This window comes from Drepanopeziza brunnea, assembly GCF_022702325.1.
Source record: "Drepanopeziza brunnea f. sp. 'multigermtubi' strain 214-2 chromosome Unknown ctg1, whole genome shotgun sequence".
NCBI lineage: Eukaryota > Fungi > Ascomycota > Leotiomycetes > Helotiales > Drepanopezizaceae > Drepanopeziza > Drepanopeziza brunnea.
The window spans coordinates 786293-808898 of NW_027094064.1; the positions used below are offsets into that span (position 1 = coordinate 786293).

Below are 22606 nucleotides of genomic sequence, written 5' to 3' on the forward strand. Positions count from 1 at the left end.
CCCCTCACACTGTTAGCTCAAGCAATGATAAGCTACCCCCAAAGTCAGCACATCACACTCTTATCATCCGTCTACTACGGTAAGACTCACCTCAATGAGTCGATCCGTCAAAGCTGTACACTGCCGCTCATGATCGCTAGCAGTATGGAACGTCGACGAGCGCCACAAGCCCCCGAATCCAATCCCGTCCAGCACATCCTCCAGCATCTCGGCTGTATCAACTCCAGCTGCGAACTTTGGGTTGGAGGTGATGGTTCGCATTAGTAAATGGGCGGATTCAAGCGTTACGGCGTTCTGGCAAGAAATGAGAATATTGTCCAGGACGCGAACAACTGGTCCGCAACTTTTTTTTTTTTCAAGTCAGCAGTCTGTTCGTGGGATTATTTTTAGTAAGGAGACGATAATACCTACAGATGCAATATCACAGTCGGCCGCTTCATGGCAATCCTATTGAGCCAGAGCAACCCTCGGTTCTGGACAGTATCCTCCAGATAGTTGAAGTCGACGATGCTAATAGCGGCGTTAAGCAAAAGTTCCTTATCCTTGACCATCTTCAGGTCAATCATATCCAGCAGGCCCTCAGTAGTCACGTCATCGTCAGAGGCGATCCAACCTGCTAGCCAGAGATTGTCTCTGGCTTCTTCTGCCGATATGGCACGGGAAATAAGAAGCCCTAAATAAGGAAACGCGCTCAGATCTTTGGGAAACAATGCATCCTTGCCGGCGCTCGAAGTAGTGATTTCCAGGAAAGTCGATATAACTCGAGTTGCTGTCGCCTTCGTGACCGAGTCCCTGAACCCTTTGACGAGGGAAGCACAGAGCGCAAAGTGGAAGTTCTCCATGTTGAAATGAATCCCATAGATCTCATCAAGTTGTATCGCAGCATCTTCGAGCGGAGCCCTGCCTAGCAGCAGAGTAGGTACCATTCGGCCACCCTTGAACTCGCCCGAAGTAGCAATATTATGCAGCACAGCATCTAGGAACAACGCTGTGCAGTTGAATAGCGGGAGAGGTACGAGCCGGACGAGAGACAACGCAAGCCAGAACATTTGCATCCCATAACGTGAAGCTGAGGGCAGCTTATCCATCATCTTAGTTAGCGATGTGACGATGGCGATTAGCATCTCACTGTCGTGCTCTTCCATAAATCGGCCAATGCTACTCCTTAGAGCGACTAGGACTTGATACAGAAGGTCATCGTCGACGTCCTCCCGTGCTAGGACACCCATGACGGTGAAGGCACGAGGTTGAATGGCAGGATTGCTTTGGAAGGCGGTGCTGGCAACCAAGCTCATCCACCTTGACCGCCAAGCATTTGACATGTCAACAGTCAATGCAGCAAGCGTACTGACTTCGGCCAGCATAACAGCAAGAGATTCGGTTGCAATCAAAGACGGAATCCCCGAGTCTTGCGAAGAGGAACTGGATATGCCATCCCGAACAGGAATATTGAACATCGAATCTGGTCCTGGTTCCGAGACCGAAAGGAGTAGTACCTTCAATCTGGCAAGCTTGCTCTCTTCTAACCCGAATGAGGTGCAGATAGCATGAATAGTATTAACCAGCAACCGGTGGATCATGATTCGTATATCTATAGCTCCAGTGTTGGCAAGCATTGTGACTAGATGGAAGAGCTCTGGAAGGAAAAGCTGAGACTGTATTCCGCTATCGAATGACGTTGAGACGGACAGTCGGACGAGTACACATATTTCGCCCCAGACCGTGTTCTCGGGCAGGTGTCTCGTAGGGCGCAGTGAAGTCCTATTTAATGCCTTTCGAAGCCGCGCAAGCAGTTTCCCGCGGACTGTTACTGTCCTGAGGGAAGCAATCACAGAGCCCAAGATCTCTGTCCGTTCATCGTTCAAGCCGAAGCTCAAAGCAGCCTTAATAAGCTCATCCAAGAATATTTCTGTATACAACTCATCGTCGGTAATTGATGGGTATATGTTCTGCTCTAGAGTTGTGCCCAGAGCGATGTCCGAAATTGCGACGTCGATAAGTCTCCGGAAGATGACCGCAACCTTCTCTCTCGCCTTTTCGCTATCCGCGTCGTTAGGTATCAAGCCTGCCCTCAAGCCTGGAATCCAGGGTGCCATATACGCTATACTCATTGGTCGCTGAGCGTAAGGGAAGCTCTCCCAGCCCACGAAGAACTCATTGAGAAAGTCTGCTGTGAGCTGTGGCTCCGACTTGGCTAGTTGCTGGCTGATTTCGATGATGAACTGAGAAGGATTCAGTGGCACAGAGAGTTCTGTTGTAGTCATGAACTTGGAATCCGCCGCAAATTTGAAGGCGCGGCAGAGCGCACACAGAAGATTGTACGAAGCCAACCGAAGAACCTGATCCGAACTCGCCATATTCGACAGGGCAATGTTTAGGAGCGTGCCTGGGACATCTTGTGGTCGAACAAGTCTTTCAAAAGACTTCAAAGTCCTCAGCTCCTTACCGTACTTGGCTTTGGCGCCTCTGATCGCCTGAAGAACATCTGGCTTTCTAGGACTGGTGAAGTACATGACAATCCTGCCGTTCTCAGTGCGGAGTCCAAAGGCCGAGTCATCTTCTGTTTGTATCGAAGTAGGCGCTTCGTCTACCTCGGAGAGGCGGAATATATCGTTGACAGTTGCATGCAGCCTTAGCCCAGGCACGACTTCTTGTTTCTTGCTTGTGGTTACTTGCACAAACTGGCTGCCGACTTTGATCACAACCTCAATCTTGCCCTTCGTCTTAGAAAGCCTGACTACGGGCTGGAACACGTATCTTGTATCAGTGACAACACTGATAGTCTCCTTGGGCAAGTGTAACTGGCTCAGATGAAAATGAGCCTGAAGGTCTTGGAGACTACCGATGAGATGATAGTCCACATTCTTTGGGTGGAAAGCACTGTTTTCGCTCTTTGCGGCCAATCGCAGAATTCGCCGGAAGCATTTCCTGAAAGCACTGTTCATGTTGTAAACATATACCCTCGACAACTGCTTGGAAAGTTCCGATGGAGTGAGAAGGTCCAGTTTGCGGAAGAGTGCATCCTGGGGCTCGTTTTGGCCATTATAGCAAGTCGCGTCCATCAGGATTCCGAACGGCCGATGCCACATGCGACTTGCGATTTTGAGGTAGCCAAATAAGAGCAACTCATAATCTGTCGTCTCGGTATCAACGTTGCGAAGAATAATGCAGATCATTGGCAGACCATCTTTGCTCTCTCCACCATCATAGACTGCCCTAGTCGAGACGAGAGATTCGGTATTCCGGCTGGCGTTCCTAAGCATAAAGTGCTGGAAACGTGAGTATGAAGGGGGACTGTTCGACGATATGGCAGGCCTATTCCAGGAGACGTCCATGGGTGGAGGACCCAGATTGGTAATGAGCTTGCGCAAAGCCTCCAGTATAGGTATTTGACCCTTGCTGACTTCGATGGGCGAGCGTAAATTACCCTTGCGCTCCCTGACCACGATCTTCTGTCGGACGTGATCCCAATGGTCGTAGAGAAACCTGTGTAAGGCAACACAAGAACCAAAATCAAAAGATTCCGTCTCAATGTCAGGCTCAAGAATATCCGGGGACACCTATTAAAACTTAGAGCAACTCAAGGGGAAGTAATGAGGTACTTACAGAAATCTCTCGTAAGAAAGTCGTCACCGGGTAGATGTGCTGTGTCAGAAAATCGTTGAGCGGGAACATGTACGGCTCCTTGGCACCGAAAAGTACGTTATTCGCTAAGTTTTGTACAACCTTCGCAATAAGTAGAAGCCCACGCCTCAATTCCTTTGAAGGAGTGGTTGTTATCAGACCTTCGACATCGGGAGCCACAATAGCTGGGCAGAAGAATCGCAGGAATATGAATGCTCCAACAGCAGTGAACTTGGCTTCTGGAAACCTCTTCATCACAGCTGTCGATATCTAAATCTGTCAGGATATCTTCGCTGCCCGAGAAGTATACTAAACTTACAATACTGCATATTTTCCTAAAAGAAACAGGAATGTGTGAGGCGGAATTGCAAATATCGTCAATAAATACTTTTGCGACAATTCTCAGTTGAAGAGCGTTCTTTTGGAGTTCGTCGGCAGAAGAAGTACGGGCCGGATCCAGCTCCAGATCTATTTCGCCTGAGGTTAGGACCAGGCGCTCTAACACTCGTTGGAGAGTGGCTTTCAGATATGCTGCCCCCTTCCACTTTGCGTATACTGAAAGCATTTTTGTTGCCACGCAGTTCCTACGTAATAACTCCGCTTCGTTCTCTGGCCAATTTTAGTGCGGTATCCTTGATACGGAGGTAAATTTGGCTTACCAGTTTCTTCGACTTCATGCTCTATCAGAGCTTCTAGCAATACAAATCCGAGACCTCTAGAGTCGAATATATTAAGGAGAGAGATTGTCATTTCATCAACTTCCATACTTGGACATGCATCGCATAGGGCGATCGTCAATGCCATATCGTTGATGAGCAGCTATCAGCTTGTCAGCAGGAGCCCCCACATTCAGCAAACTTGTGCATACCACTAGAAGCTCATCATACTTCTCATTGACAGCCGTATCTGAAAGGTTATTGAGCTCCGCACCTTGTATCAAGATGTTGCACAGTACTTTTACAAAAGCAGTGCGGATATCCAAATCCTCGTGGTAGCCAATACCAAGCGAATGCTTGAGCCCAACATCAATGTTAGCACTGAGGAGATTGGACAGTGCAGTGATAGCAAGCTCAGAAGCCGTCATATCTTCATTAACGGCCGGTGCAAGTCGGATTTCGTTCCTCCCATTTGCCACCGTTTCAACATTGAGCAAGGAGAGGAAACGGTTGAAGTAAGTGTGAAACATCTGGGACTTGAGGTCACTCGTATCTGCGTCGGTCTGCCCCTCTGCTGGCTGAAGAGGTAGCCGGTAGGTGAGATCTGCCAGGGCTTTCAAACAAGCTCGGTCCAAATCCCTTTGCAGGCGAAGGACCTCATCAACCCGGGCACCAGAAGAGACCACAGCGTCTATTGGAGTACCTGGTCGAGCGATCCAGCTAAAGATGACCTCCAACAGCTGATTCCTGATACGGACATCGTTTCGGAGGTTCAGAAACTCTTTCTTCTGTGTGACCGTTTCGCAAAGCTGACAGATCTTGATCTTGACCCGCATTGTGTTTGCTCCTTCCGCCAAATCGTCCAGGAATTTAGCAAAATTGAGTGTCAACGCACCGATGTCAATAGACAGCGCCGCGCCGACTTCGGCTGGGCCACCTAACCGCTCTACAATGGTTCGCAACAGAGCAGCCGCCTGTTCGGCAAAAATGACACGAGATTCGAGGGATAGTGAGGTGTTCGTCCGCGCGCTATCGAACAGCACCACAAGTTCCGCTTCGAGAGCCTCAAAGAGCGGAAAGTATAACGAGGGTGCGAGTTCTGTTGATAGCGTTTCTCTGGTTGCCTCTCGTATTCTGACATTGTTACTTGCTAGTAACCGGATGCTCTGCTTCATGAACTTGCTCAACAGCGTATCGTCATTCGATTCAGGAGATACCTTATCGATCCATCTCAGGCCAGCTAAACCTGTATCCTCAGCTGCGAGACCCATAGCCAGATCCGAAATGCAGGCACCTCCTAGCGAAGCGAGAAGCCCGGAGTAATTGCGCCACTCCACAAGCGACCTCTCTTCCAGCATTTCGGAAGGCCTGAAAAATATATGATTCGAGATTCCGAACCAGTATTCGAAGACTGTTTCCCAGGCGGTCAATATACCAAGAGTCGGGTAATTGATTTTGCGTAGTTGCCCACGAATACGTTTTTGGAAAGCTACCAGGCCGGTAAATCGAAATTCTCTGGAAGAGATTTCTTTATAGATCTCCATGTTTCGGGCATTTGGAGTCATCGACTTGTTACCCCCGGTCGGAAAATCCACCAAACGGGCCTCGTGGCAGGACATGGATATACACTTGGTCACCAGCTGGCACACTGAGATGTCTGTGGAGCACAGGGTAATCAAGAAAGCAGTCTCGATTTTGCTGCAAACAATTGTTGTTTCTAACGTATCTTCGGCAACTTCTGTCGGATCCTATGGGCAGTCAGCACTCTTACCCGCCGTAGGAAAGAATGGTCAATTCAAAGAACTAAGTGGCATGCAAGCAGATAGATGACTCACTTCCAGGATCCTCAAAAAGTCCAATCGGGCTTCCAGGTAGTCATGAATGAATCGGAGGGTGCCCTTCTCGTCGGTACCCATGTTGATGAGCTTCCCAGCTGCTGCCGTGAGGATTGCAGATCTATACAGTAACTCGTGCATCAGCGTTCTGCCAAAAGGATGAATAGGTAATGATTAAGTCGAAACCCATTTTGAAGTTAATCCTTGAGCGCGCACATGACAAACAAAGGGTAGGGCATCGGCTTTGGGGATCTGAAAGAGATATGGGTTTCCGATGGGCACTGCTGCGCTCATGAACCAGCTTGTGGCTTCAAGGCCATTGCTACTGTAGGAAATGATTGGAAACCTACGTTGCTTTCCAGAAATTGATCTTGAGTGACTTTAATCCCGGTTTCTTTGACTTAGGCCGGAAATCGATGGTTCCGTCCGAGAGTAGCCTCTTACAAACTGCATTCGCCATAGACCTGAGGCGCTCATCATCGGCGGCTACATATACTGTGAGAGATGCAACAGTAGCATCAAAGTAATTAACCCAATTAGGACCAAACTCGGGAGAGTCAATGAAAAGTGTGAGTGGCGATGCATCTAGGAACATAAAGATACTTTGAATCAGATCGGTAGAGTTGGACACGTCAAGCGGCTTGAGGCCGATTTGTTGTCCATCCGGGTGAGAAGTACGCTTTGTCGGCGCTGATGACTGCTACAGATCAGCGGGTGTTTTATTCTAATTTGAGGAGGGGAAAGTATACTATCAGCTGTGCCCGAATGAATTCAGCTATTTTTATGAACAATAGTTGATATGCGTCAGTAGTGGACTGTCTGGCGAAATGGGTACACGCCGACATGACGGCAATCTTGAAATCCTGTGGTGCATTGGGGGATAGACAAAGTGGGGTGAGATGTTCCACACACGAGTCGAAGTTCAAATGTGTAAGACTAACAAATGCGGCAGTCATGAGAGCGTTGTCAATATTCGCAACATCCATGCCGGGGTTTTGGCGCCTAAAGACTGCCTCTCTCACTTCTTCTTGCACATCCAGAGCGTAACTCACAATCGCAGCGTCGCTGTCGAGAGGAAAATGCCTCGCTACCCTCAAAACAGAGGTCAGGCAGAAGATAGCGGTCTCGTTCCTGCTCCGCAAGGCTTTCCTGAGCATTTCCAAGAAAGATACTTTCTTCGCTATGCTGCTGCTGCTTTTGACGTCCCTCATGTTACTAGCGTACTCGAAAACATCAGGCAGAAGCAGAAGCAGTGACGTTTGGAAGGGGAACAAGAGCGCCTTCTTTTTGCCACCCTCAAACATGGTGTTGGACATATCAAATAGCATTTCTGCGCCACCGTCGAGTCTTTTGTTGGTGGAATGAAGCTCCATGAACTCTTTTGGATATCGTTGCAGCCACCTGGTGATTAGCAGTGGCAATACTATTGCAACAGTAGTCTGGAAGTTTTTGCGAAGGTGCAAGAAGCTGCCACAAAGCTCCTGAATGACAATACTAAGCTTGCGACTGTCTACCCAGAAGAAAGCTATCAGACGAAGGGAAACCAAGGCGACCTTGTCATCATCTACCGAAAAGCCCGCTTGCGAAGGGTTGCTGTTATTTTGCCGAGCGACATGCTGAAGAGTACTCTTGAGGTGCTCAAGGGCACGAGGCCAATTTGAGCAAGAAACGTACCCTATGATCCCCCGTGTATATCCGTCTATAGCGTCGGATTTTTCCAGAAGGAGTTTGGAAACATCTGCCCCACTAAGGATGCCATTGCTGAGCGATGTACTCTCTGGGAGATACGAGTCCCCAACGATTTCTCCCTGAGGTAAATCATCGAGGATAGTGGTCGCCGGGAGAACATAACCGTCGGGAATCGGCCCCCAGAACAGCTTAACAGCGTCTACTAACCTCCTGACAAGGTCATCAGCCAAGGGCCCTGGTGGAACACTTCGAGATATAAACTGGTTTCGAGATCCCCGTCTTTTCGGTACATAATTGTTGCCCGGCGGTATAGCATTCTTCTTCTCGGTTTCAGAACCGGAATCCTCAGAGTCGGATGTCTCCTCGCCCTCCACAATCGGAGCGTGCGTCTTGTTTAGACTCGCCCAATGGACGGAGCAACATTCTGCTAGTAAGTCGAGTATGTAGAGTTCGGAAAGGAGGACGTGGATGGGATGCGACTGTATTCCCTTGAAGGGTTTGGAAAGCTCCTCCAGTAGCTGCACGAGGGCGTCGATGACGGTGCCAATGCAAGAACAGCTAACGCCGATCAGTGTGCCGCGAGTGAGAACGACGACCTCGTCGCGGTTGAAGTCATGTAAGGGGGATCCAGTTCGATGGGGAAGCTATAGATGCAAATGAGTCAGTACATTCCCCCCAAAACATATTCGAGGGATGGCTGTTATTACCCGGGTCGTGAGACGCTCCACCAAAGTGACGACCAAGCCAGAATCCCCATTCATGGCTGAAGAAAGCTGCTGGCCAAAGTGCCGATCCGCTCAGCGAGCATCAGACATGCGGATATGTTCGAGGAGGAGGAAGAGGAGGAGGAGAAGGAAGAGGACGAGTAGAGGGGAGCAAGACGTGGTTTGCTATTGATGCTGACTGCGCCAGGCACTGGAACATACTCCGTAGTCTGCGACGGAGAATGGAGGGGTCTTGGCTGTGGCCACGAGCCGAGTAGAATGTGTCTTAAGCGGGCGAGTCGTGAAGGTGTAGTTTTGGAGGCGTAGGAGTATTGTTTTTGGTTCGAAGATTCGAAGAGAAGACGGCGGTATTTGATAGCAGATTGTATTTTCGAGCTCGAGAGCGATCGCAGGATGCAGTACTGGGACTGGACTGGACTGGACTGGACTGGACTGCTCGCGGCTCGCGCAATGTGATCGTGGTCGTTCGCTGTACGTAGTACTCTTGCCTACCTACCTCCGTACTTGGCACCTGATTGCCGAGCAGCTCGCAAGGATGTGCTGCAAGCAGATTAGCCCAAAGTCTAAGATCTCGTACAAGATGCCAGTTTCAGGGGAAGGAAGTCTCTACTGTATTATGTTAAGACATAGCTTACTGGCCTTAACAATCATACTCACAGTATAGACGACATCGGAACACCACAGATGCTGTGTGGGTCTCACTCGGAGTATATTAAGGCTGATCTTGATGTATGATCTATTAGCAGATATGTTCCGAGACTTACGTACAGACCGACCAACATCCATCCAGCATTCGGGAAGGTGGAGAGCTTTAAGCGAGGACAATTCTGGGACATTTTTTCATTCTTATTCCAGAGATAATTTACATAAAACGGAGCAGAATAGACTACAGTTCTGGTTTCGTTAAGAATCGAATGAAGTTTATGTTTCTTCACCTCTACCTTTTAAAGGCATCAGCACCCCCACCCCACACTCGGCCCTCTCCTCTTACTTAACGTCCTCCGTAGTTTCCACGATATGAAGCACCACCACGTGCTCCACGGTACGAGTTCCCTCCTTGGTATTCATTGCCACCTTGCCGACGATCGTTCGAACCACCGTATCCCGGAGGCCCACCATAGCCAGGGTTGGGAGCCTGGTGATTGCGTTGAGTCCGACCGTACTGATCAAAGCCAGGGGGTGGAGGGGGAGGTCCACGAGAAAAATCGGCCCCGCCGGGTTGAGGAGGAGTCCAACCTGGGGGAGGAGGTGGGAAGGGGTTCTGGTAATGATTAGGGGGTCCACGGGACTGGTCATTGCTGGACGATCCAGGGTATTGGTTAGACGAGGCATAGTTGAAACCATTGCGTCCTCGACCATTTCCTCCCAGTGGAGCACCGCCATGAGCACGGCCTGAGCTGGCTGCCTTCCTCTTGGTCTCCGCGATTTCGCTCTGAGTCAATGCAGGGGCATTAAACTTTACACCTCGGAGTAACATTGATTTATGGATATGCTTGGACTTAGGCATCTCATAATGTACACTGAACAGCATATTAGCGTGAGTTTCAAAGGGCGACAGATGCTGACTTACCTGATTGAACGATCTTCGTCCAAGCTTGGCATCTCTCCACTCGCAAGAGGAAACGTTAGAGAGCCGTGAGGTAAATATGAATCATTCTTCTCAACTTTTCCAGTCAAGCCTTCACTGGTACTTGGATTGAGCTTGAAATGTGGGGGCCCTTGCTTCTTCGAGTAGAAGTTTGTAGCAATGTCCGCGTAGAGTGACTCATGAGCCTCTGCAACAAGAAGTACGTCTTTGCCGACGCCATTGCGTGCCGCAACTTCAGGTGGTAGCATTGGGTACTTCTTAGCCATGGCGCTAAGCAGCCGATCGGAATCAATGAAAGGGAGTAAGGCAACACCCTGCCAAGCAAACTTCTTGCCATTGAGATCAACAACGAAATCTTCTGGGTAGAAATCAATGATCTCACTCTCGGGATCAGTCATGAGATCGTGGAATGTCTCAGGAATGGCTTGCCTGGAAGCGGCTGGGAGAACACCCATCAACTGCTCAAATGGTCTGAAAATTCTGCCCTTTTCGAAAGAGATTTTTATATCAGAGAGATTTGCGAAGTCTGCAGCGAAAGGAGCATAATGATACGGGTAATACCAATCCCATGATGGGCAACCTTGAAAGTAGTAGAGCAAAACCCAAGCAAGGCCTTCGACGTAAGCTTTTGCCACTTTGTGGCGGAAAGCAATATCGCTAGGATCAGCTCCGAACTTTTGCTCGTAATACCTATCAGCGTAACCTTCGTCCCACAAGCGTACAGTGTCTGGTGGTGGTTCATCGTCAGGTTTTTTGGGGGTTGAAGGTTGTGGAGTATCTCGTGCTGGCGTGGTGCTGCTGTCGCCTTCTTCTTCGAGAATTTCTGCCTTGCGTTTGCCAAGTGCAGATACTGGTGGTTCATTTTGTTTATTAGCAGCATCAGTGACATCTTCAATAGAAGATTTGCCGTTAATCTGGCTCTTCAATGCTGCGGCAGCACTCTTGTTGGCCAAATTTGCCTTGTAGATAGCGCCTCGGTTGACAGCCATATCATGCGTCATAGCTGTTGCCTCTCTGCTAATGCTGGCACCTGGAGCGAAAAGTGGAAGTCCTTCCGGTGCGGCGTTGTGTGGCTTATGTCTTCCGTTTGATGGGGAGTCTTTGAATCCACCTCTGCCACCACGACCTCCTCGACCACCACGATCCTGTTCGAGCTTGCGTCGCTTCGCACCGGCCTCACGTCGATCCTCTGTCTGCTTTCGTCTCCGAAATATGGCATCCTCCTGTTTTGCTAGTCCATCAAGAATAAACTGTGCTCTTTCCAAGTCGACGTGGCCATCTTTTGTGAGGTAGCCGCCCATATGTGGTATGTTGTCACGCCAGATTGCAATGAGAGTGTCGATTCCATTCTCTCGAATCTCGAGACTGGGAAGATGAGGTAAGAAATCATTGCCCACGAAGAAACACATGAAAACCCAATCGTCTATAGCTCGCTCAAGATCAAATCTATAAGGCTGGTCTGGGACATATAGCTCAGCTGCTAGATACTCTCGAAGAACAGACACGTGGAGCCAGATGAATGGTTTGAGGGCGGGGGCGCTAGCCTTCTCATCGAATTCTCCATCTTTTACCTTTGCTTTGCCCGTACATTCTCTTGCCTCGTGTCCGGCCTGACCACACAAACGGCACAGACGAGGTCCTCTCTCTTGTGCAAACACATCTTCTCGAAGAACACGGAAGTGAGGCTCGTGGGTGCCCAGTCCCAGCATAATGAGATCGGCGTCAAGACCGTAGATGACATGTCGAGTGTTGGGGTCATGATGAGGAGATGAGCGCTGGGATCTAATAAATTCCATGATCTTATGCTCGCCTTCACCGGGGACAGTAGAATCAGAGATGATGACTTTCATCTTGGCCCACGCGGGGTCTGTATTGAGCTTGTACGCGATCCAATATCGCAAACTGGCGGCTAGAATATCCATGAATGGCGTTCCTGGAGTTATCTCGTTTGAATCCCAAGCCTTCTTGATTTCTGGTTCCTCAATGTGGCCACCTTGCGACTTTAGCATCTTGAGAAGCTCGGCCTTATCAGCTTCCTTCTCTTGTGCTTCTTGGGCAGAGCGGAATCGTCGAGAGCGCTGTTGGTTCATCTTGGCGCGAGGAGCAACTCCATCAATAGCAATTAATAAGAGCTTTCTGGGGCGGACCATGTTCACAACACGATCTGTGTATTTGAATATCGCTAACATCATCTCCTCTTCGTCTTTGGGCGCTGGTCTGTCCTCAGGATGCGAACAAGGATGCACAATGCCGTTCATGTCGAGGTAGAGGTTGTCGAACTCTTCTCCATTCGGATTAGGGCCTCGTGTATCGATTGGGATTTCTTGGCCATCAATCTCACGCGGTTGTTCTTCGATTACGTTACTGATGATTTTGGGCTAAATAACCATAAGCTTTGCGCGTGTGACGGGTCGGAGAGGGGGGGCTTACATATTTTTGGCTGAGCCATCTGAAAAGTGCTGATGATAAAATTTTAGCATTGTAATCGCATACACATAAAGGACACGCACCTGGAACACCCATCTTGCTGATTGGATGTGCGCCGGCTCTGGAATCAAACGTGGAAGTTCAGTGCTTGGAAAGATCAGTGTCGTGAGCAGGCTGCCTGGAAGGACGTCGAGCGCGAGAAAAGAAAGACGGGAAAGCGACTGCTGCTAAGCTCAAAAGTAATAGTCCTGAAGCGCACGGTAGCGTGCGGCGCTACAGGTCAAGGAGGTGAAAGCCTCCGGATTTGCGTGATGAAAGAGCTGGTGGAGAGGAGAGGATAGATGCTTGCGGCGAACAATTTTAGTAAGTAGGTAGTTAATTCGAGCCGCACCCCAGATTGCGCTAGTGACTAAACAAGCAAGCGTGGCTACCGAGGGTCAAGGGGTCTAACAAGGCCACATTAATTCTAAGAGCCTCGCCTTCGAATATCTACATCTACATCTCAATCCCATATCCCTCTGCTGCAAGCACTTCGGACTATTGCTGTTATTGACTCACTTGCGCATGCATTTGACGCCTCTCTTTAAGTTCCAATGAGACCCTCGTTTGTGCCGTAGGGACCATGCTCACGAAAGTCAATGGCAATCCCAGGTTATGCTTCTGCTTCCAACCACCTACACATCTCCTCCAGACCGCTGCCTAGACAGATATGTTCGCAATCACCACGCCGCCCGCAAGGCAGTCGGCCAGTGAAACAATAACAGTGTACTCCAGCCGCTTGACCTCTTCTACCCTTCTCGAAGACCGACGTGCTGCGATACTGGGACTGCGGAGTTTTGCCAAAGAATATCCAGCATCTGTGGCCTCGGATGCTCTACGAGGGCTTATCGGGTGTCTCAACAACGATCGCGAAGATGTTGAGACAGTCAAAAGCACTTTGGAAACACTGTTGATGCTGTTCAACCCAAACGAGAACAGTCCCGAAGCCTCAGAAGAGATCGCGTTATGGCTGGCAGACGAGTTTACCCAACGCCAGGACAACATCACCTTACTGCTGGACTTTTTAGAGTCTCAGGACTTCTACTCCCGACTCTATTCACTGCAACTACTCTCTGCCATCTTGGCGTCCCGGACAGAGAGAACAGAAGAATGCATATTCACGGCACCGCTAGGAATATCAAGACTTGTGGCTGTACTGGATGACAGGCGAGACGCTATTCGAAATGAAGCATTGTCATTGCTTACCTATCTCACACCAACTTCTACAGAACTGCAGAAACGAGTTGCATTTGAAGATGCATTTGATCGAATATTCAATATAATAAAGGCGGAGGGTTGTCTCGTTGAGGGTGGCAGGATAGTCGAAGATTGCTTGATTCTACTTGCGAATCTTCTACGTCTAAACCCTTCAAATCAATCATTTTTCAGGGAAGCAGGCTGTGTCTCCAAAGTCGCCTGGCTACTCAGTGATGCTGCCCACAAGCAGGACAAGGACTTTGAGGAAGCTGAATGGGCAAAGACTCAGAAAAACAGAAACATATATGCCCTGCTAGCAGTTTTGAGGTTGTTCCTCGTAACTGGTGGCGTTGGTACACATGCAAACCAGGAGTCATTTTCAAGTCAAGGGGTCTTAGACCAAGTTTTGCAATTGGCATTCAACCACTCAACAGAAACCCAAATCAAAGCTGAGGTATCTTGTCTCGCACCGTGGAGAATTTACCGTGGCTAACATCTGATGCAGGCTTTGACAACATGTGCAGATCTGATTCGTGGGAATCCAAGCCTCCAAGAAAGATTTGCGGAACATTCAGTCACTTCGGTGCTTGACGAACCTTCTGAGAATGGAGATAAAGGCCCTTCGAAAGTAGGAGTCCCCAAGGTCTATGTTATAGACGGCTTACTGGACCTGACATTAAGCGTACCACTCATGAACACTTTCGACTCCAGACTTGCGGCATGCGAATGCATCAAAGCCTATCTCTATAATCACCAGCTTATTCGAAAGCACTTCTTACGTCGCGCTATTGAGGGTCATAATGCAGGAGCTGATGAAACTGCAAATGTCTTGACAGCCCTTCTACTGCCACTTGATAGCCAAGCTTCAAGCGACCCATATCGATATTGGTTTGCAGCAGTAATTCTCTTTCATCTGGTCTATGAGGATCCAGATGCAAAAAGCCTCGCCATGAGCGTTGCCGATGGTGATGCGTCTCAAGGTGAAGAAGTAGTGACATGCCTTCAGACCCTGACTGGTAATCTCATCATTGGATTCCAGAAGAATACAGATGAGCGGATATTGGTGGCTTACTTAATGTTGCTTTGCGGATGGCTGTTTGAAGATCCAGACGGTGTCAATGATTTCCTTGGCGAAGGTAGCAATCTTCAAAGTTTAGTTCAGGCAGTTTCCAGCAGCGTTGGAGACGGTGTACTTGTACAGGGGTTATGCGCTATCCTTCTTGGAATCGTATACGAGTTCTCAACGAAGGACTCCCCGGTTCCTAGAGCAACTATACACCCAATACTGGCCTCCCAAATGGGTCGGGACAGGTACATCGATACGCTGACCAAGTTGAGAAACCACCCGCTGTTACGAGATTTTGAAGTCCTCCCGCAGAAGCTCAGTTCAGCACCGATTGGAGGCTTGCCCGAAGTGTTTTTCGATTCCACCTTTGTCGACTTTGTCAAAGATAATTTCAGTCGCCTACGTCGGGTCATCGACCGGGATCCTGGAATTGAAGTCCCAGTCGTTGCCAACGGTATTCAAAAGGGCATTTCTCGTGAGATGGTTGACACTTTGAGATCCCAGCTCGAAGAGAAAGACAAGGCGTTGCAAAAGGCGCAGGATGAGCTACTCTCACTGGGTAGACAGTTGGGACAGGAACAGGCAGATCACCGCAGGGATAAAGAGACATTCGTTATTGAGCTCGACAGGATCAAGAATATTAATGAGGCATTGCAGCGGAATCACGAGCATGATGTGATGTACGAAACTCCAACGAACTGGCCGCACAATTTGACTAATATCGTTCAGGAAATTACAAGCCGAGCAAACACGGTTAATTCAAGACCATCAGCGACAACTCGAACATATCCAGAAGGCGTCTGATACCAACGCAGACCGAACACGGAAACGCACCGAGGCAGAAATAGCAGATCTCCAGAACAGGATCACTAAGTTGGAGGCCGATCTCACAAAAGTAAGGACTCCCATAATATCTCAACCACTTCCTAACAATCTGCAGGCCAACAAAGACCATCTCCAGGATCTCCAAACTGCAAACCTCGAGTACGAAACAAACCGGAAAGAACAAGCAGCACGTCTACAGCGCGCTGAAGAAAAAGCCAGGGAGTTTGAGACACGAATTGATACTGCCACCGAAGATGCTTCTAGGGCTGCAGCATCGTTGGCTGAGAAGGAAAAAGAGAAGCAGGCGGTTCAGGGCGAGCTTGATGATCTGCTTATGGTGTTTGGTGATCTGGAAGATAAGGTCACTAAGTACAAGGATCAGCTTAAGGCGCTGGGAGAAAGCGTTTCCGATGGAGAGGAGAAAGACGAAGATGACGAAGATGACGAAGGAGAAGAAGGGGTGGACTAACATGCCTTGAATGAGTGTGTACTATAGCTCATGGATATACCATCGCCGCGTTCCAAACTGAATTGAAGAGAGCGATTTGACAGGACTCGTCGGACTGAGCAGAGTGCAGTCCGCAAGTACGGAGTTATCGACAATCTTTACGGCATGAAAAAGTGGTCCCCCGGCTAGTAAAATCAGGCACCTTACCGATCGCAGCAATCCTCTTCTATTTGTTATCCAGATAGAACGTAGACAAAGAAGTATATCATGTTGCTCATGGGTTAAGAGTAGGAAAAGTCCCGAACGTCGATTTGCAACGTTGGCTCAAATTCGCTCTGTAGCAAAGCGACACCACAATTATCTCTAATTCCGAAGTCGCTTGCGCAATGTCACAATATCTACCATGTTGAAGGTATCTACCCTGTTGAAGTGACTTTGGTTGTAATTTTTTACTGTTTGGATTCACGCCTTTTCGGAGTCTCGCTTAGCTCGGATGTCGTCATCTTGCATGCCGATACGAGTGGCCATGTTGGTCAGCGATCTCGACTTTAGCTTCGGTATACATACAGCCTTACCATAAACATGTTGGTGTCCCTCCCAAACCATGGATGAATTCCAGTACCAGACCTCTCTCTCATCTCCAGATTCATCCCTAGAAACATTCATACATCATGGCACCAGACAGAGGCGCAACACACAGTCCCGACTACCATCCCATCCCCCCACCCCCGAACGCCCAAGACGATGACGACGGCTACATCACCACACAAAGCGGCCACAACAATCAAGAAACCTCCGCAGTAAGAGATGCTCAACGCCGCCGTAGCGACGCTCGCCGCTTCATTGCCCGCCACGCGAACGAGGGCCAGAACTTCACCCTCCGCGGCATCCTCGTCGGCCTCGGCGTCGGCCTCATAATCTGCTTCTCCAATATGTACTTTGGCTTGCAGACCGGCTGGATCTCCAGCATGAGCATGCCCTCTTCGCTCATCGGCTTTGCGTTCTTCAAGACCTTTGCCAAACACCTCGATTTGCCGTTCACGCCTGTTGAGAATGTACTGGTGCAGAGCGTGGCTGGTTCGATGGGGACGATGCCTTTGGGTTGCGGATTTGTTGGGGTCATGCCTGCGATGAATTATCTGCTGGGAAATGAAGAGTCGGGGCCGATCTTTTTGGGATTGGGAAATCTGATACTGTGGGCGCTTGGACTGGCATTCTTTGGGGTGGTGTTCGCTGTGCCGTTGCGCAGGCAGGTTATCATTAGGGAGAAGCTGAAGTTCCCCAGTGGTACGGCGACGGCGTTAATGATTGGGGTTTTGCATGGGAAGGAGACGATGGTCGCTGGGCCAGTTTCTACGCAAGACTCGAACTCGAGAGATGAGTTGCCAGATGCGGATGTGGAGGAGGTTGACAAAAGTCAGAAGAGCAGTTGGAAAAAAAAGGTCAGATTATTGACCATTTCGTTTGCGGCTTCTGGGATATATACTCTTGCGACATACTTTTTCCCGGTTTTGAGGAATTTACCTGTCTTTGGGTTCACCTTGGCTGAGTCCTGGCTTTGGACATTTAACCCATCTCTGGCATACGTTGGGCAAGGAATCATCATGGGGTCATCTACTACAACACATATGCTCGTTGGAGCAGTTGTGGGTTGGGGAATTCTTTCACCCCTAGCCAAACACCGTGGTTGGGCACCAGGACCTGTAGATGACTGGGAATCTGGCAGCAAAGGTTGGATTGTCTGGGTATCACTGGCTATTATGCTGGCCGACTCGGTGATCAGTCTGGGCTATATTGCTCTACGGCATGTGGTGATGAACAGCGGAGGATTTATGACTGAAGTTCGCCAAAGTATTCACAGGAGGGACTGGAAGGCTCTTTTCCAAATTGGACTCAGCAAGCCCACTAGAGGTTATACCGCCATTACTGGGGAGGGTGAGGATGCGCCCACTCCATTGGCTGAAAACGGCCCAAATTTGACTGGATTCGCTACTACCGAGGAGATCAAAGACCTCCCCGAGCCGGACGCACCTCCTGAGCACTTGGTGAACGACAGTACATTCTGGGTAGGGCTCGTTCTCTCTATCGTATTCTGCGTCGCAAGTATCCGAGTCGTTTTCGGCGCCCTTGTTCCTCTTTACGCTACCATTATCGCCGTCTTCATGGCCCTGGCCCTCTCCATTATGGGCGTGCGAGCTTTAGGCGAAACAGATCTTAACCCCGTCTCGGGAATCAGCAAGCTTGCCCAACTCTTCTTCGCCCTCATTATCCCCCAGTCTAATAAGAACTCCGTGCTCATCAACCTCATCGCCGGCGCCGTCTCTGAAGCCGGCGCCTTGCAAGCAGGAGATCTGATGCAGGATCTCAAAACTGGCCATTTGGTTGGTGCTGCGCCAAACGCTCAGTTCTGGGGCCAGATAGTAGGGAGTTCTGTGGGTGCCGTGGTTAGTGCGTTGATTTACAAACTGTACACGAACGTATATGAAGTTCCTGGGGACTTGTTCCAAGTTCCTACTGGATATGTTTGGATATTTACTGCGAGGTTGGTCACTGGCAAGGGCCTGCCGTACATGGCAGCGCAGTGGTCATTTGGCGCCGCTGTCATCTTCACGGTCATTACGGTCGTGAGGGTTGTAGGTGCGGGCAAGAAATGGCACCCCTATATTCCTGGGGGGATTGCTGTTGCCGTCGGTCGGTCACTCTCTATCATACTTTGAGAATCTTACTAATACAAATACAGGCATGTACAACGTCCCCTCGTTCACTCTCGCAAGAGCCATCGGAGGCTTCGTAAACTGGTACTGGAAATCTTACAAGCGGCGCGATGAGACACCCATCGTAGTTCTGGCCAGCGGCCTGATCTTAGGCGAGGGCGTACTCAGCATCATAAATCTGCTATTAGCCAGCGCCAGCGTGCCGCATGTTTGATACCATTAGTATACATAGACGCATTTACACACAATATGATACAAATTAAACGGCCATGCTTCTCTATGAGCTTTCGAAATCTAGCAGTGGATCGAAACCCCTTGTGAACTATCCTATCCACCCATGCATCCCAGTCTCGGGGCTGTACATCGTACTCCTACTTAGGTAGTAGTACTATATAAACAAGACTATCTCTAGCGCTCCTCAAGCGAGAGCGTGTTCAATCATGCCGTGCCAAAACCACACTTCGCGAGTCATCTCTTGGACATTTTCAAACCCTGTCGCAGCTAGCTAGACGTTTTTTTGTTCCTTTTTGACTTTCATTGCACGTCGCACTTTTTAGTTAAACGTATCAACTTCCCACGAACGAACCTAACTACTATAGCTACCACCTTCGGTACTCTACCCTCGACTCGCGAACCCTACCATCCGCCGTGCGACTGGAAGGCAAAGCTTGAAAGGAAAAGAAAAAAAAAAAAAAAAAAAAGCATCGCTGAAACGGCCGGCCCTCCCGTCCATGTCTCAGCGAACTCGCGCGCGCATCGGGAATCTCTGACCCGGGCCCGGCCGGCGCGGGTCGCATTTACTATACTAGTAGTAGTACCGGTAGTAGTAGTAGTAGTACGGTAGTAGGAGGTATGTCGTTGGTAGGATCTTCGGTGGATCAGACGGAAGAGAGATGGAGATTTTCCGTTTCACGTTGCGATACGAGGAACGAGAGGGGGGGGTGGTATAGTTAGCCTAGTTAGATCTCGTTTTGCTTCTTGTGTGTTTTTTTTTTTTTTTCTCCTTTTCTTTTTCTTTTTTTTTTCTTTTGTTGCACGTCGTGGGTTTTAGAGCATTTCTTGTTTGGTTTTTGGTTTGCTTGTTTGTTGGTACCTTTTTTTTTTTTTTTTTTTTTTTTTTTTTTTTTTTTTTTTAATTATCTGGGTACCTGTCTATCTCTCTATCTATGGATCTGTGTTTGTTATTGTGTTTTTCTTTAGGAGGGTGGTTGATATGCAGGATTGAGAGTAGAAGTTTAATGATTAGGAGATGGCATGGATCCGCGGGACGTACGTACACCTCTCTACCTACTTCGGAGGTCAGGTCAGGTCAGGTGCTCGATTGATTATTCATTTTTTCTTCCTGTTCGTACATACAGACAGAGAAGAGTACTGGCAAGGATAGAAGGCAGGCAGATGTATTAAGGGGATTAACTCGCTGGCTGTTATTTCTCCTTGCACTTCTTGAAATTGTCTGAAGCTTTAACAATGATACCTATAGGTAGTGGAATATTTTATTATATATCGATCGTGATTTCTACGACGTTTGCTTATTTACCTCCCTACTGCCCTATCTGAGTAATCATGTTGTGTTGACGTTGCGTTGTATTGTGTCGTATAGGTTGACAACTTGGCTCTAGCTAAGATAGCTAATAACCATCTTGCTAGAAAATTACTGGTGCCAGACCGCGAGCATTGAGGATTTCCATCCGTCTATCCATCCATCCATACTTTTAGAATCTTACTCAGCCGTCGCGGTCTTGCTTCCTCGCTTGCTTCCTTGCTCGCTCCCGTTAGTAATACATCCGGCTCGAGAGCTTGTTCTTATTTCCATTCTTTGTTGCACGTCGTAGAATCTAGGCCCGTTTCGCTCCCGTCGCTTGGTCATGGCTTTTTCCTTGCTTGTTTCACTTATTCGCTCGCTCGCTTGCTTAAGAAAGGAAAGTGCCCTTCTCCACCACCTCCCCACCTTACTTACCTTTACCTACCTAGTCAAGCAAGCAAGGCGCGCAGCCTGCCGCTATTATAACGCCACTGTATTTTCCACGTCGTTTCAAACCAGAGCTCTTTCGTCTCTCTTTCTTGTCCTCGAAGTAAAAAAAAAAGGGGGGAAAAAGGGGGGAAAAGGGGAAAAAAGGGGAGGAGCATGCCTCTTCGGACCAAAATTCGACGAACTGGGTAAGGTAAGTCAAGGCATGTATGTAAGTAAAAAAGGATAACCAAAAAAAAACCATCGTTTCGTATTTACATCACTCTTCAGATCCTTTCTTTTTGCACGCATAATCGTCTATAAATCTATAAATCTATCTATTTATTTACTTGTTTACCTCCTACCTATCTATATATCTACTTACCAAAATCACTTCACTATTCCTTTGGGGGGCTAAGATTCTTTACCTGTGCGAGGTGCCCCCTACGAACCTTCGGCTCTCCTTCCTGCGGCAGAGAGGATCTGGAGAGCCGATATTGAATCAAGGTGGCCTTTTCGAAGAGACTATCCCTTACCGGCGATTCCGAACGAGCCTCCTCTTGCCTCGGCCACCATGCCGACTACGATCTATACCTGACAGGCCGACCAACTGAAAAGACCGGGAGGATTTGCGATAAAGGGGGAACGGGGCGAAGAGAGGTAGGAAGAGGTGCAGGACGATCTACGATATTGCGCCTTCGGATACCACGGAGCCGACCCCGAATCCGGCTTCGAATCACTTGAACATCAAATCGATATCGATAGACGTTACTTACGCCGTAATTCGCTCTTCATGTTTTTCCTTCGACACAAGATTTATCTTCTCTGCGATCCATCCTTTCTCTGAAAAAAGAGCATAGTCGATAGCAGCTGCGCTACACTCACTAACTTGAAATGCCTGTAAGAGGCCTATAGAGAGTCTGCGATACCGCGAGATGAGAAACCCGAGGCTATTTGAAAGAACGCTCTCTCGGAACGGAGTTTTTGCTTTCGATTAGATAGTGCGTTATATATAATTCCTCTACGTAGCATGTCGCCGTACCTTATAGGAGGTCCCTAGGGTCTAAGCATTAACGTCTTAGATAACCCGCCCGAGGTAAATCAATACTACTACTACTACTACTACTACTGCTACTGCTACCACAACTACCACCACCATTCAACTCCCACTCAGTCCTCGCCATCTTCATCTTGATCTTAGTCTTTCTTGTCCTCAAGTCTCACTTCCTCGCTTGCCCACCCCCACCCCCATGCTCTCCCGCTCCCGATAGCACCAAAACGCAGCCCAGGAGCTTAATCGAATCCATCCTATTCTTTTTTTCGGCCCCCTTTTGTTGCACGTCGTAGAATCTAGGCTCGTTTCGTCCCCTCTCCAGTCACCAGACTAGCGCCCCGTCGACTCTAATTTTCCATGCTTGTTTCCTTGCTTCTGTGGTCGCGCTCGCTCGCTTGCATAAGAGAGACAGACAGACAAGCAAGCAGGCAAGCAGGCAAGCAGGCAGACAAGCAGCCTATACCTAACGCCGCTGCACTTCCCGCCGGCGTTTCAAATCGGGTCAAAGCCTACTTACTCTGCCCTACCCTAACTCTACCCTAACTCTACCCTGACCCTATCTTACCTATCTTACCGAGCCATCCACCAAGTTCGGAAAAGAGATGGGCCAGCCAGCCAGCACATCGGCCAGCACATCAGCCAACACATCAGCCAGCACATCAGCTCCCTCCAGCTATCACCGGAGAACAAATTTATCAAACGTACAAATTCATCCTCTCATTTTCTATCGGTGCCAGATTCCCCCTGCGTTCAACCCCCTCCCCGCTCAAC

General features: G+C 49.0%; 4 protein-coding genes across 4 annotated transcripts; 2 read left to right on the forward strand and 2 right to left on the reverse strand.

Moving 5' to 3' along the window:
- Window positions 1–17: 17 nt before the first annotated feature.
- On the reverse strand, window positions 18–8565 carry L3040_000165 (uncharacterized protein; the record flags this gene model as incomplete). Its single annotated transcript, XM_007295190.2, has 11 exons — window positions 18–32; window positions 91–343; window positions 412–3560; window positions 3607–3894; window positions 3944–4233; window positions 4284–4443; window positions 4493–6028; window positions 6116–6236; window positions 6466–6812; window positions 6865–8448; window positions 8512–8565. The coding sequence occupies 11 exons, from the start codon at window positions 8563–8565 to the stop codon at window positions 18–20; spliced, it is 7797 nt and encodes a 2598-aa protein (XP_007295252.2).
- Window positions 8566–9520: 955 nt separating this feature from the next.
- On the reverse strand, window positions 9521–12640 carry L3040_000166 (uncharacterized protein; the record flags this gene model as incomplete). The annotated part of the gene is made up of 4 exons (XM_007295191.2): window positions 9521–10049; window positions 10100–12495; window positions 12548–12576; window positions 12628–12640. 4 exons carry the CDS (start codon window positions 12638–12640, stop codon window positions 9521–9523), a joined length of 2967 nt encoding a protein of 988 aa, XP_007295253.2.
- A 613-nt stretch (window positions 12641–13253) lies between these two features.
- Window positions 13254–16140, forward strand: L3040_000167 (uncharacterized protein; the record flags this gene model as incomplete). The annotated part of the gene is made up of 4 exons (XM_007295192.2): window positions 13254–14234; window positions 14286–15526; window positions 15576–15741; window positions 15787–16140. 4 exons carry the CDS (start codon window positions 13254–13256, stop codon window positions 16138–16140), a joined length of 2742 nt encoding a protein of 913 aa, XP_007295254.2.
- A 650-nt stretch (window positions 16141–16790) lies between these two features.
- On the forward strand, window positions 16791–19047 carry L3040_000168 (uncharacterized protein; the record flags this gene model as incomplete). The annotated part of the gene is made up of 2 exons (XM_007295193.2): window positions 16791–18810; window positions 18860–19047. The coding sequence occupies 2 exons, from the start codon at window positions 16791–16793 to the stop codon at window positions 19045–19047; spliced, it is 2208 nt and encodes a 735-aa protein (XP_007295255.2).
- Window positions 19048–22606: the final 3559 nt, after the last annotated feature.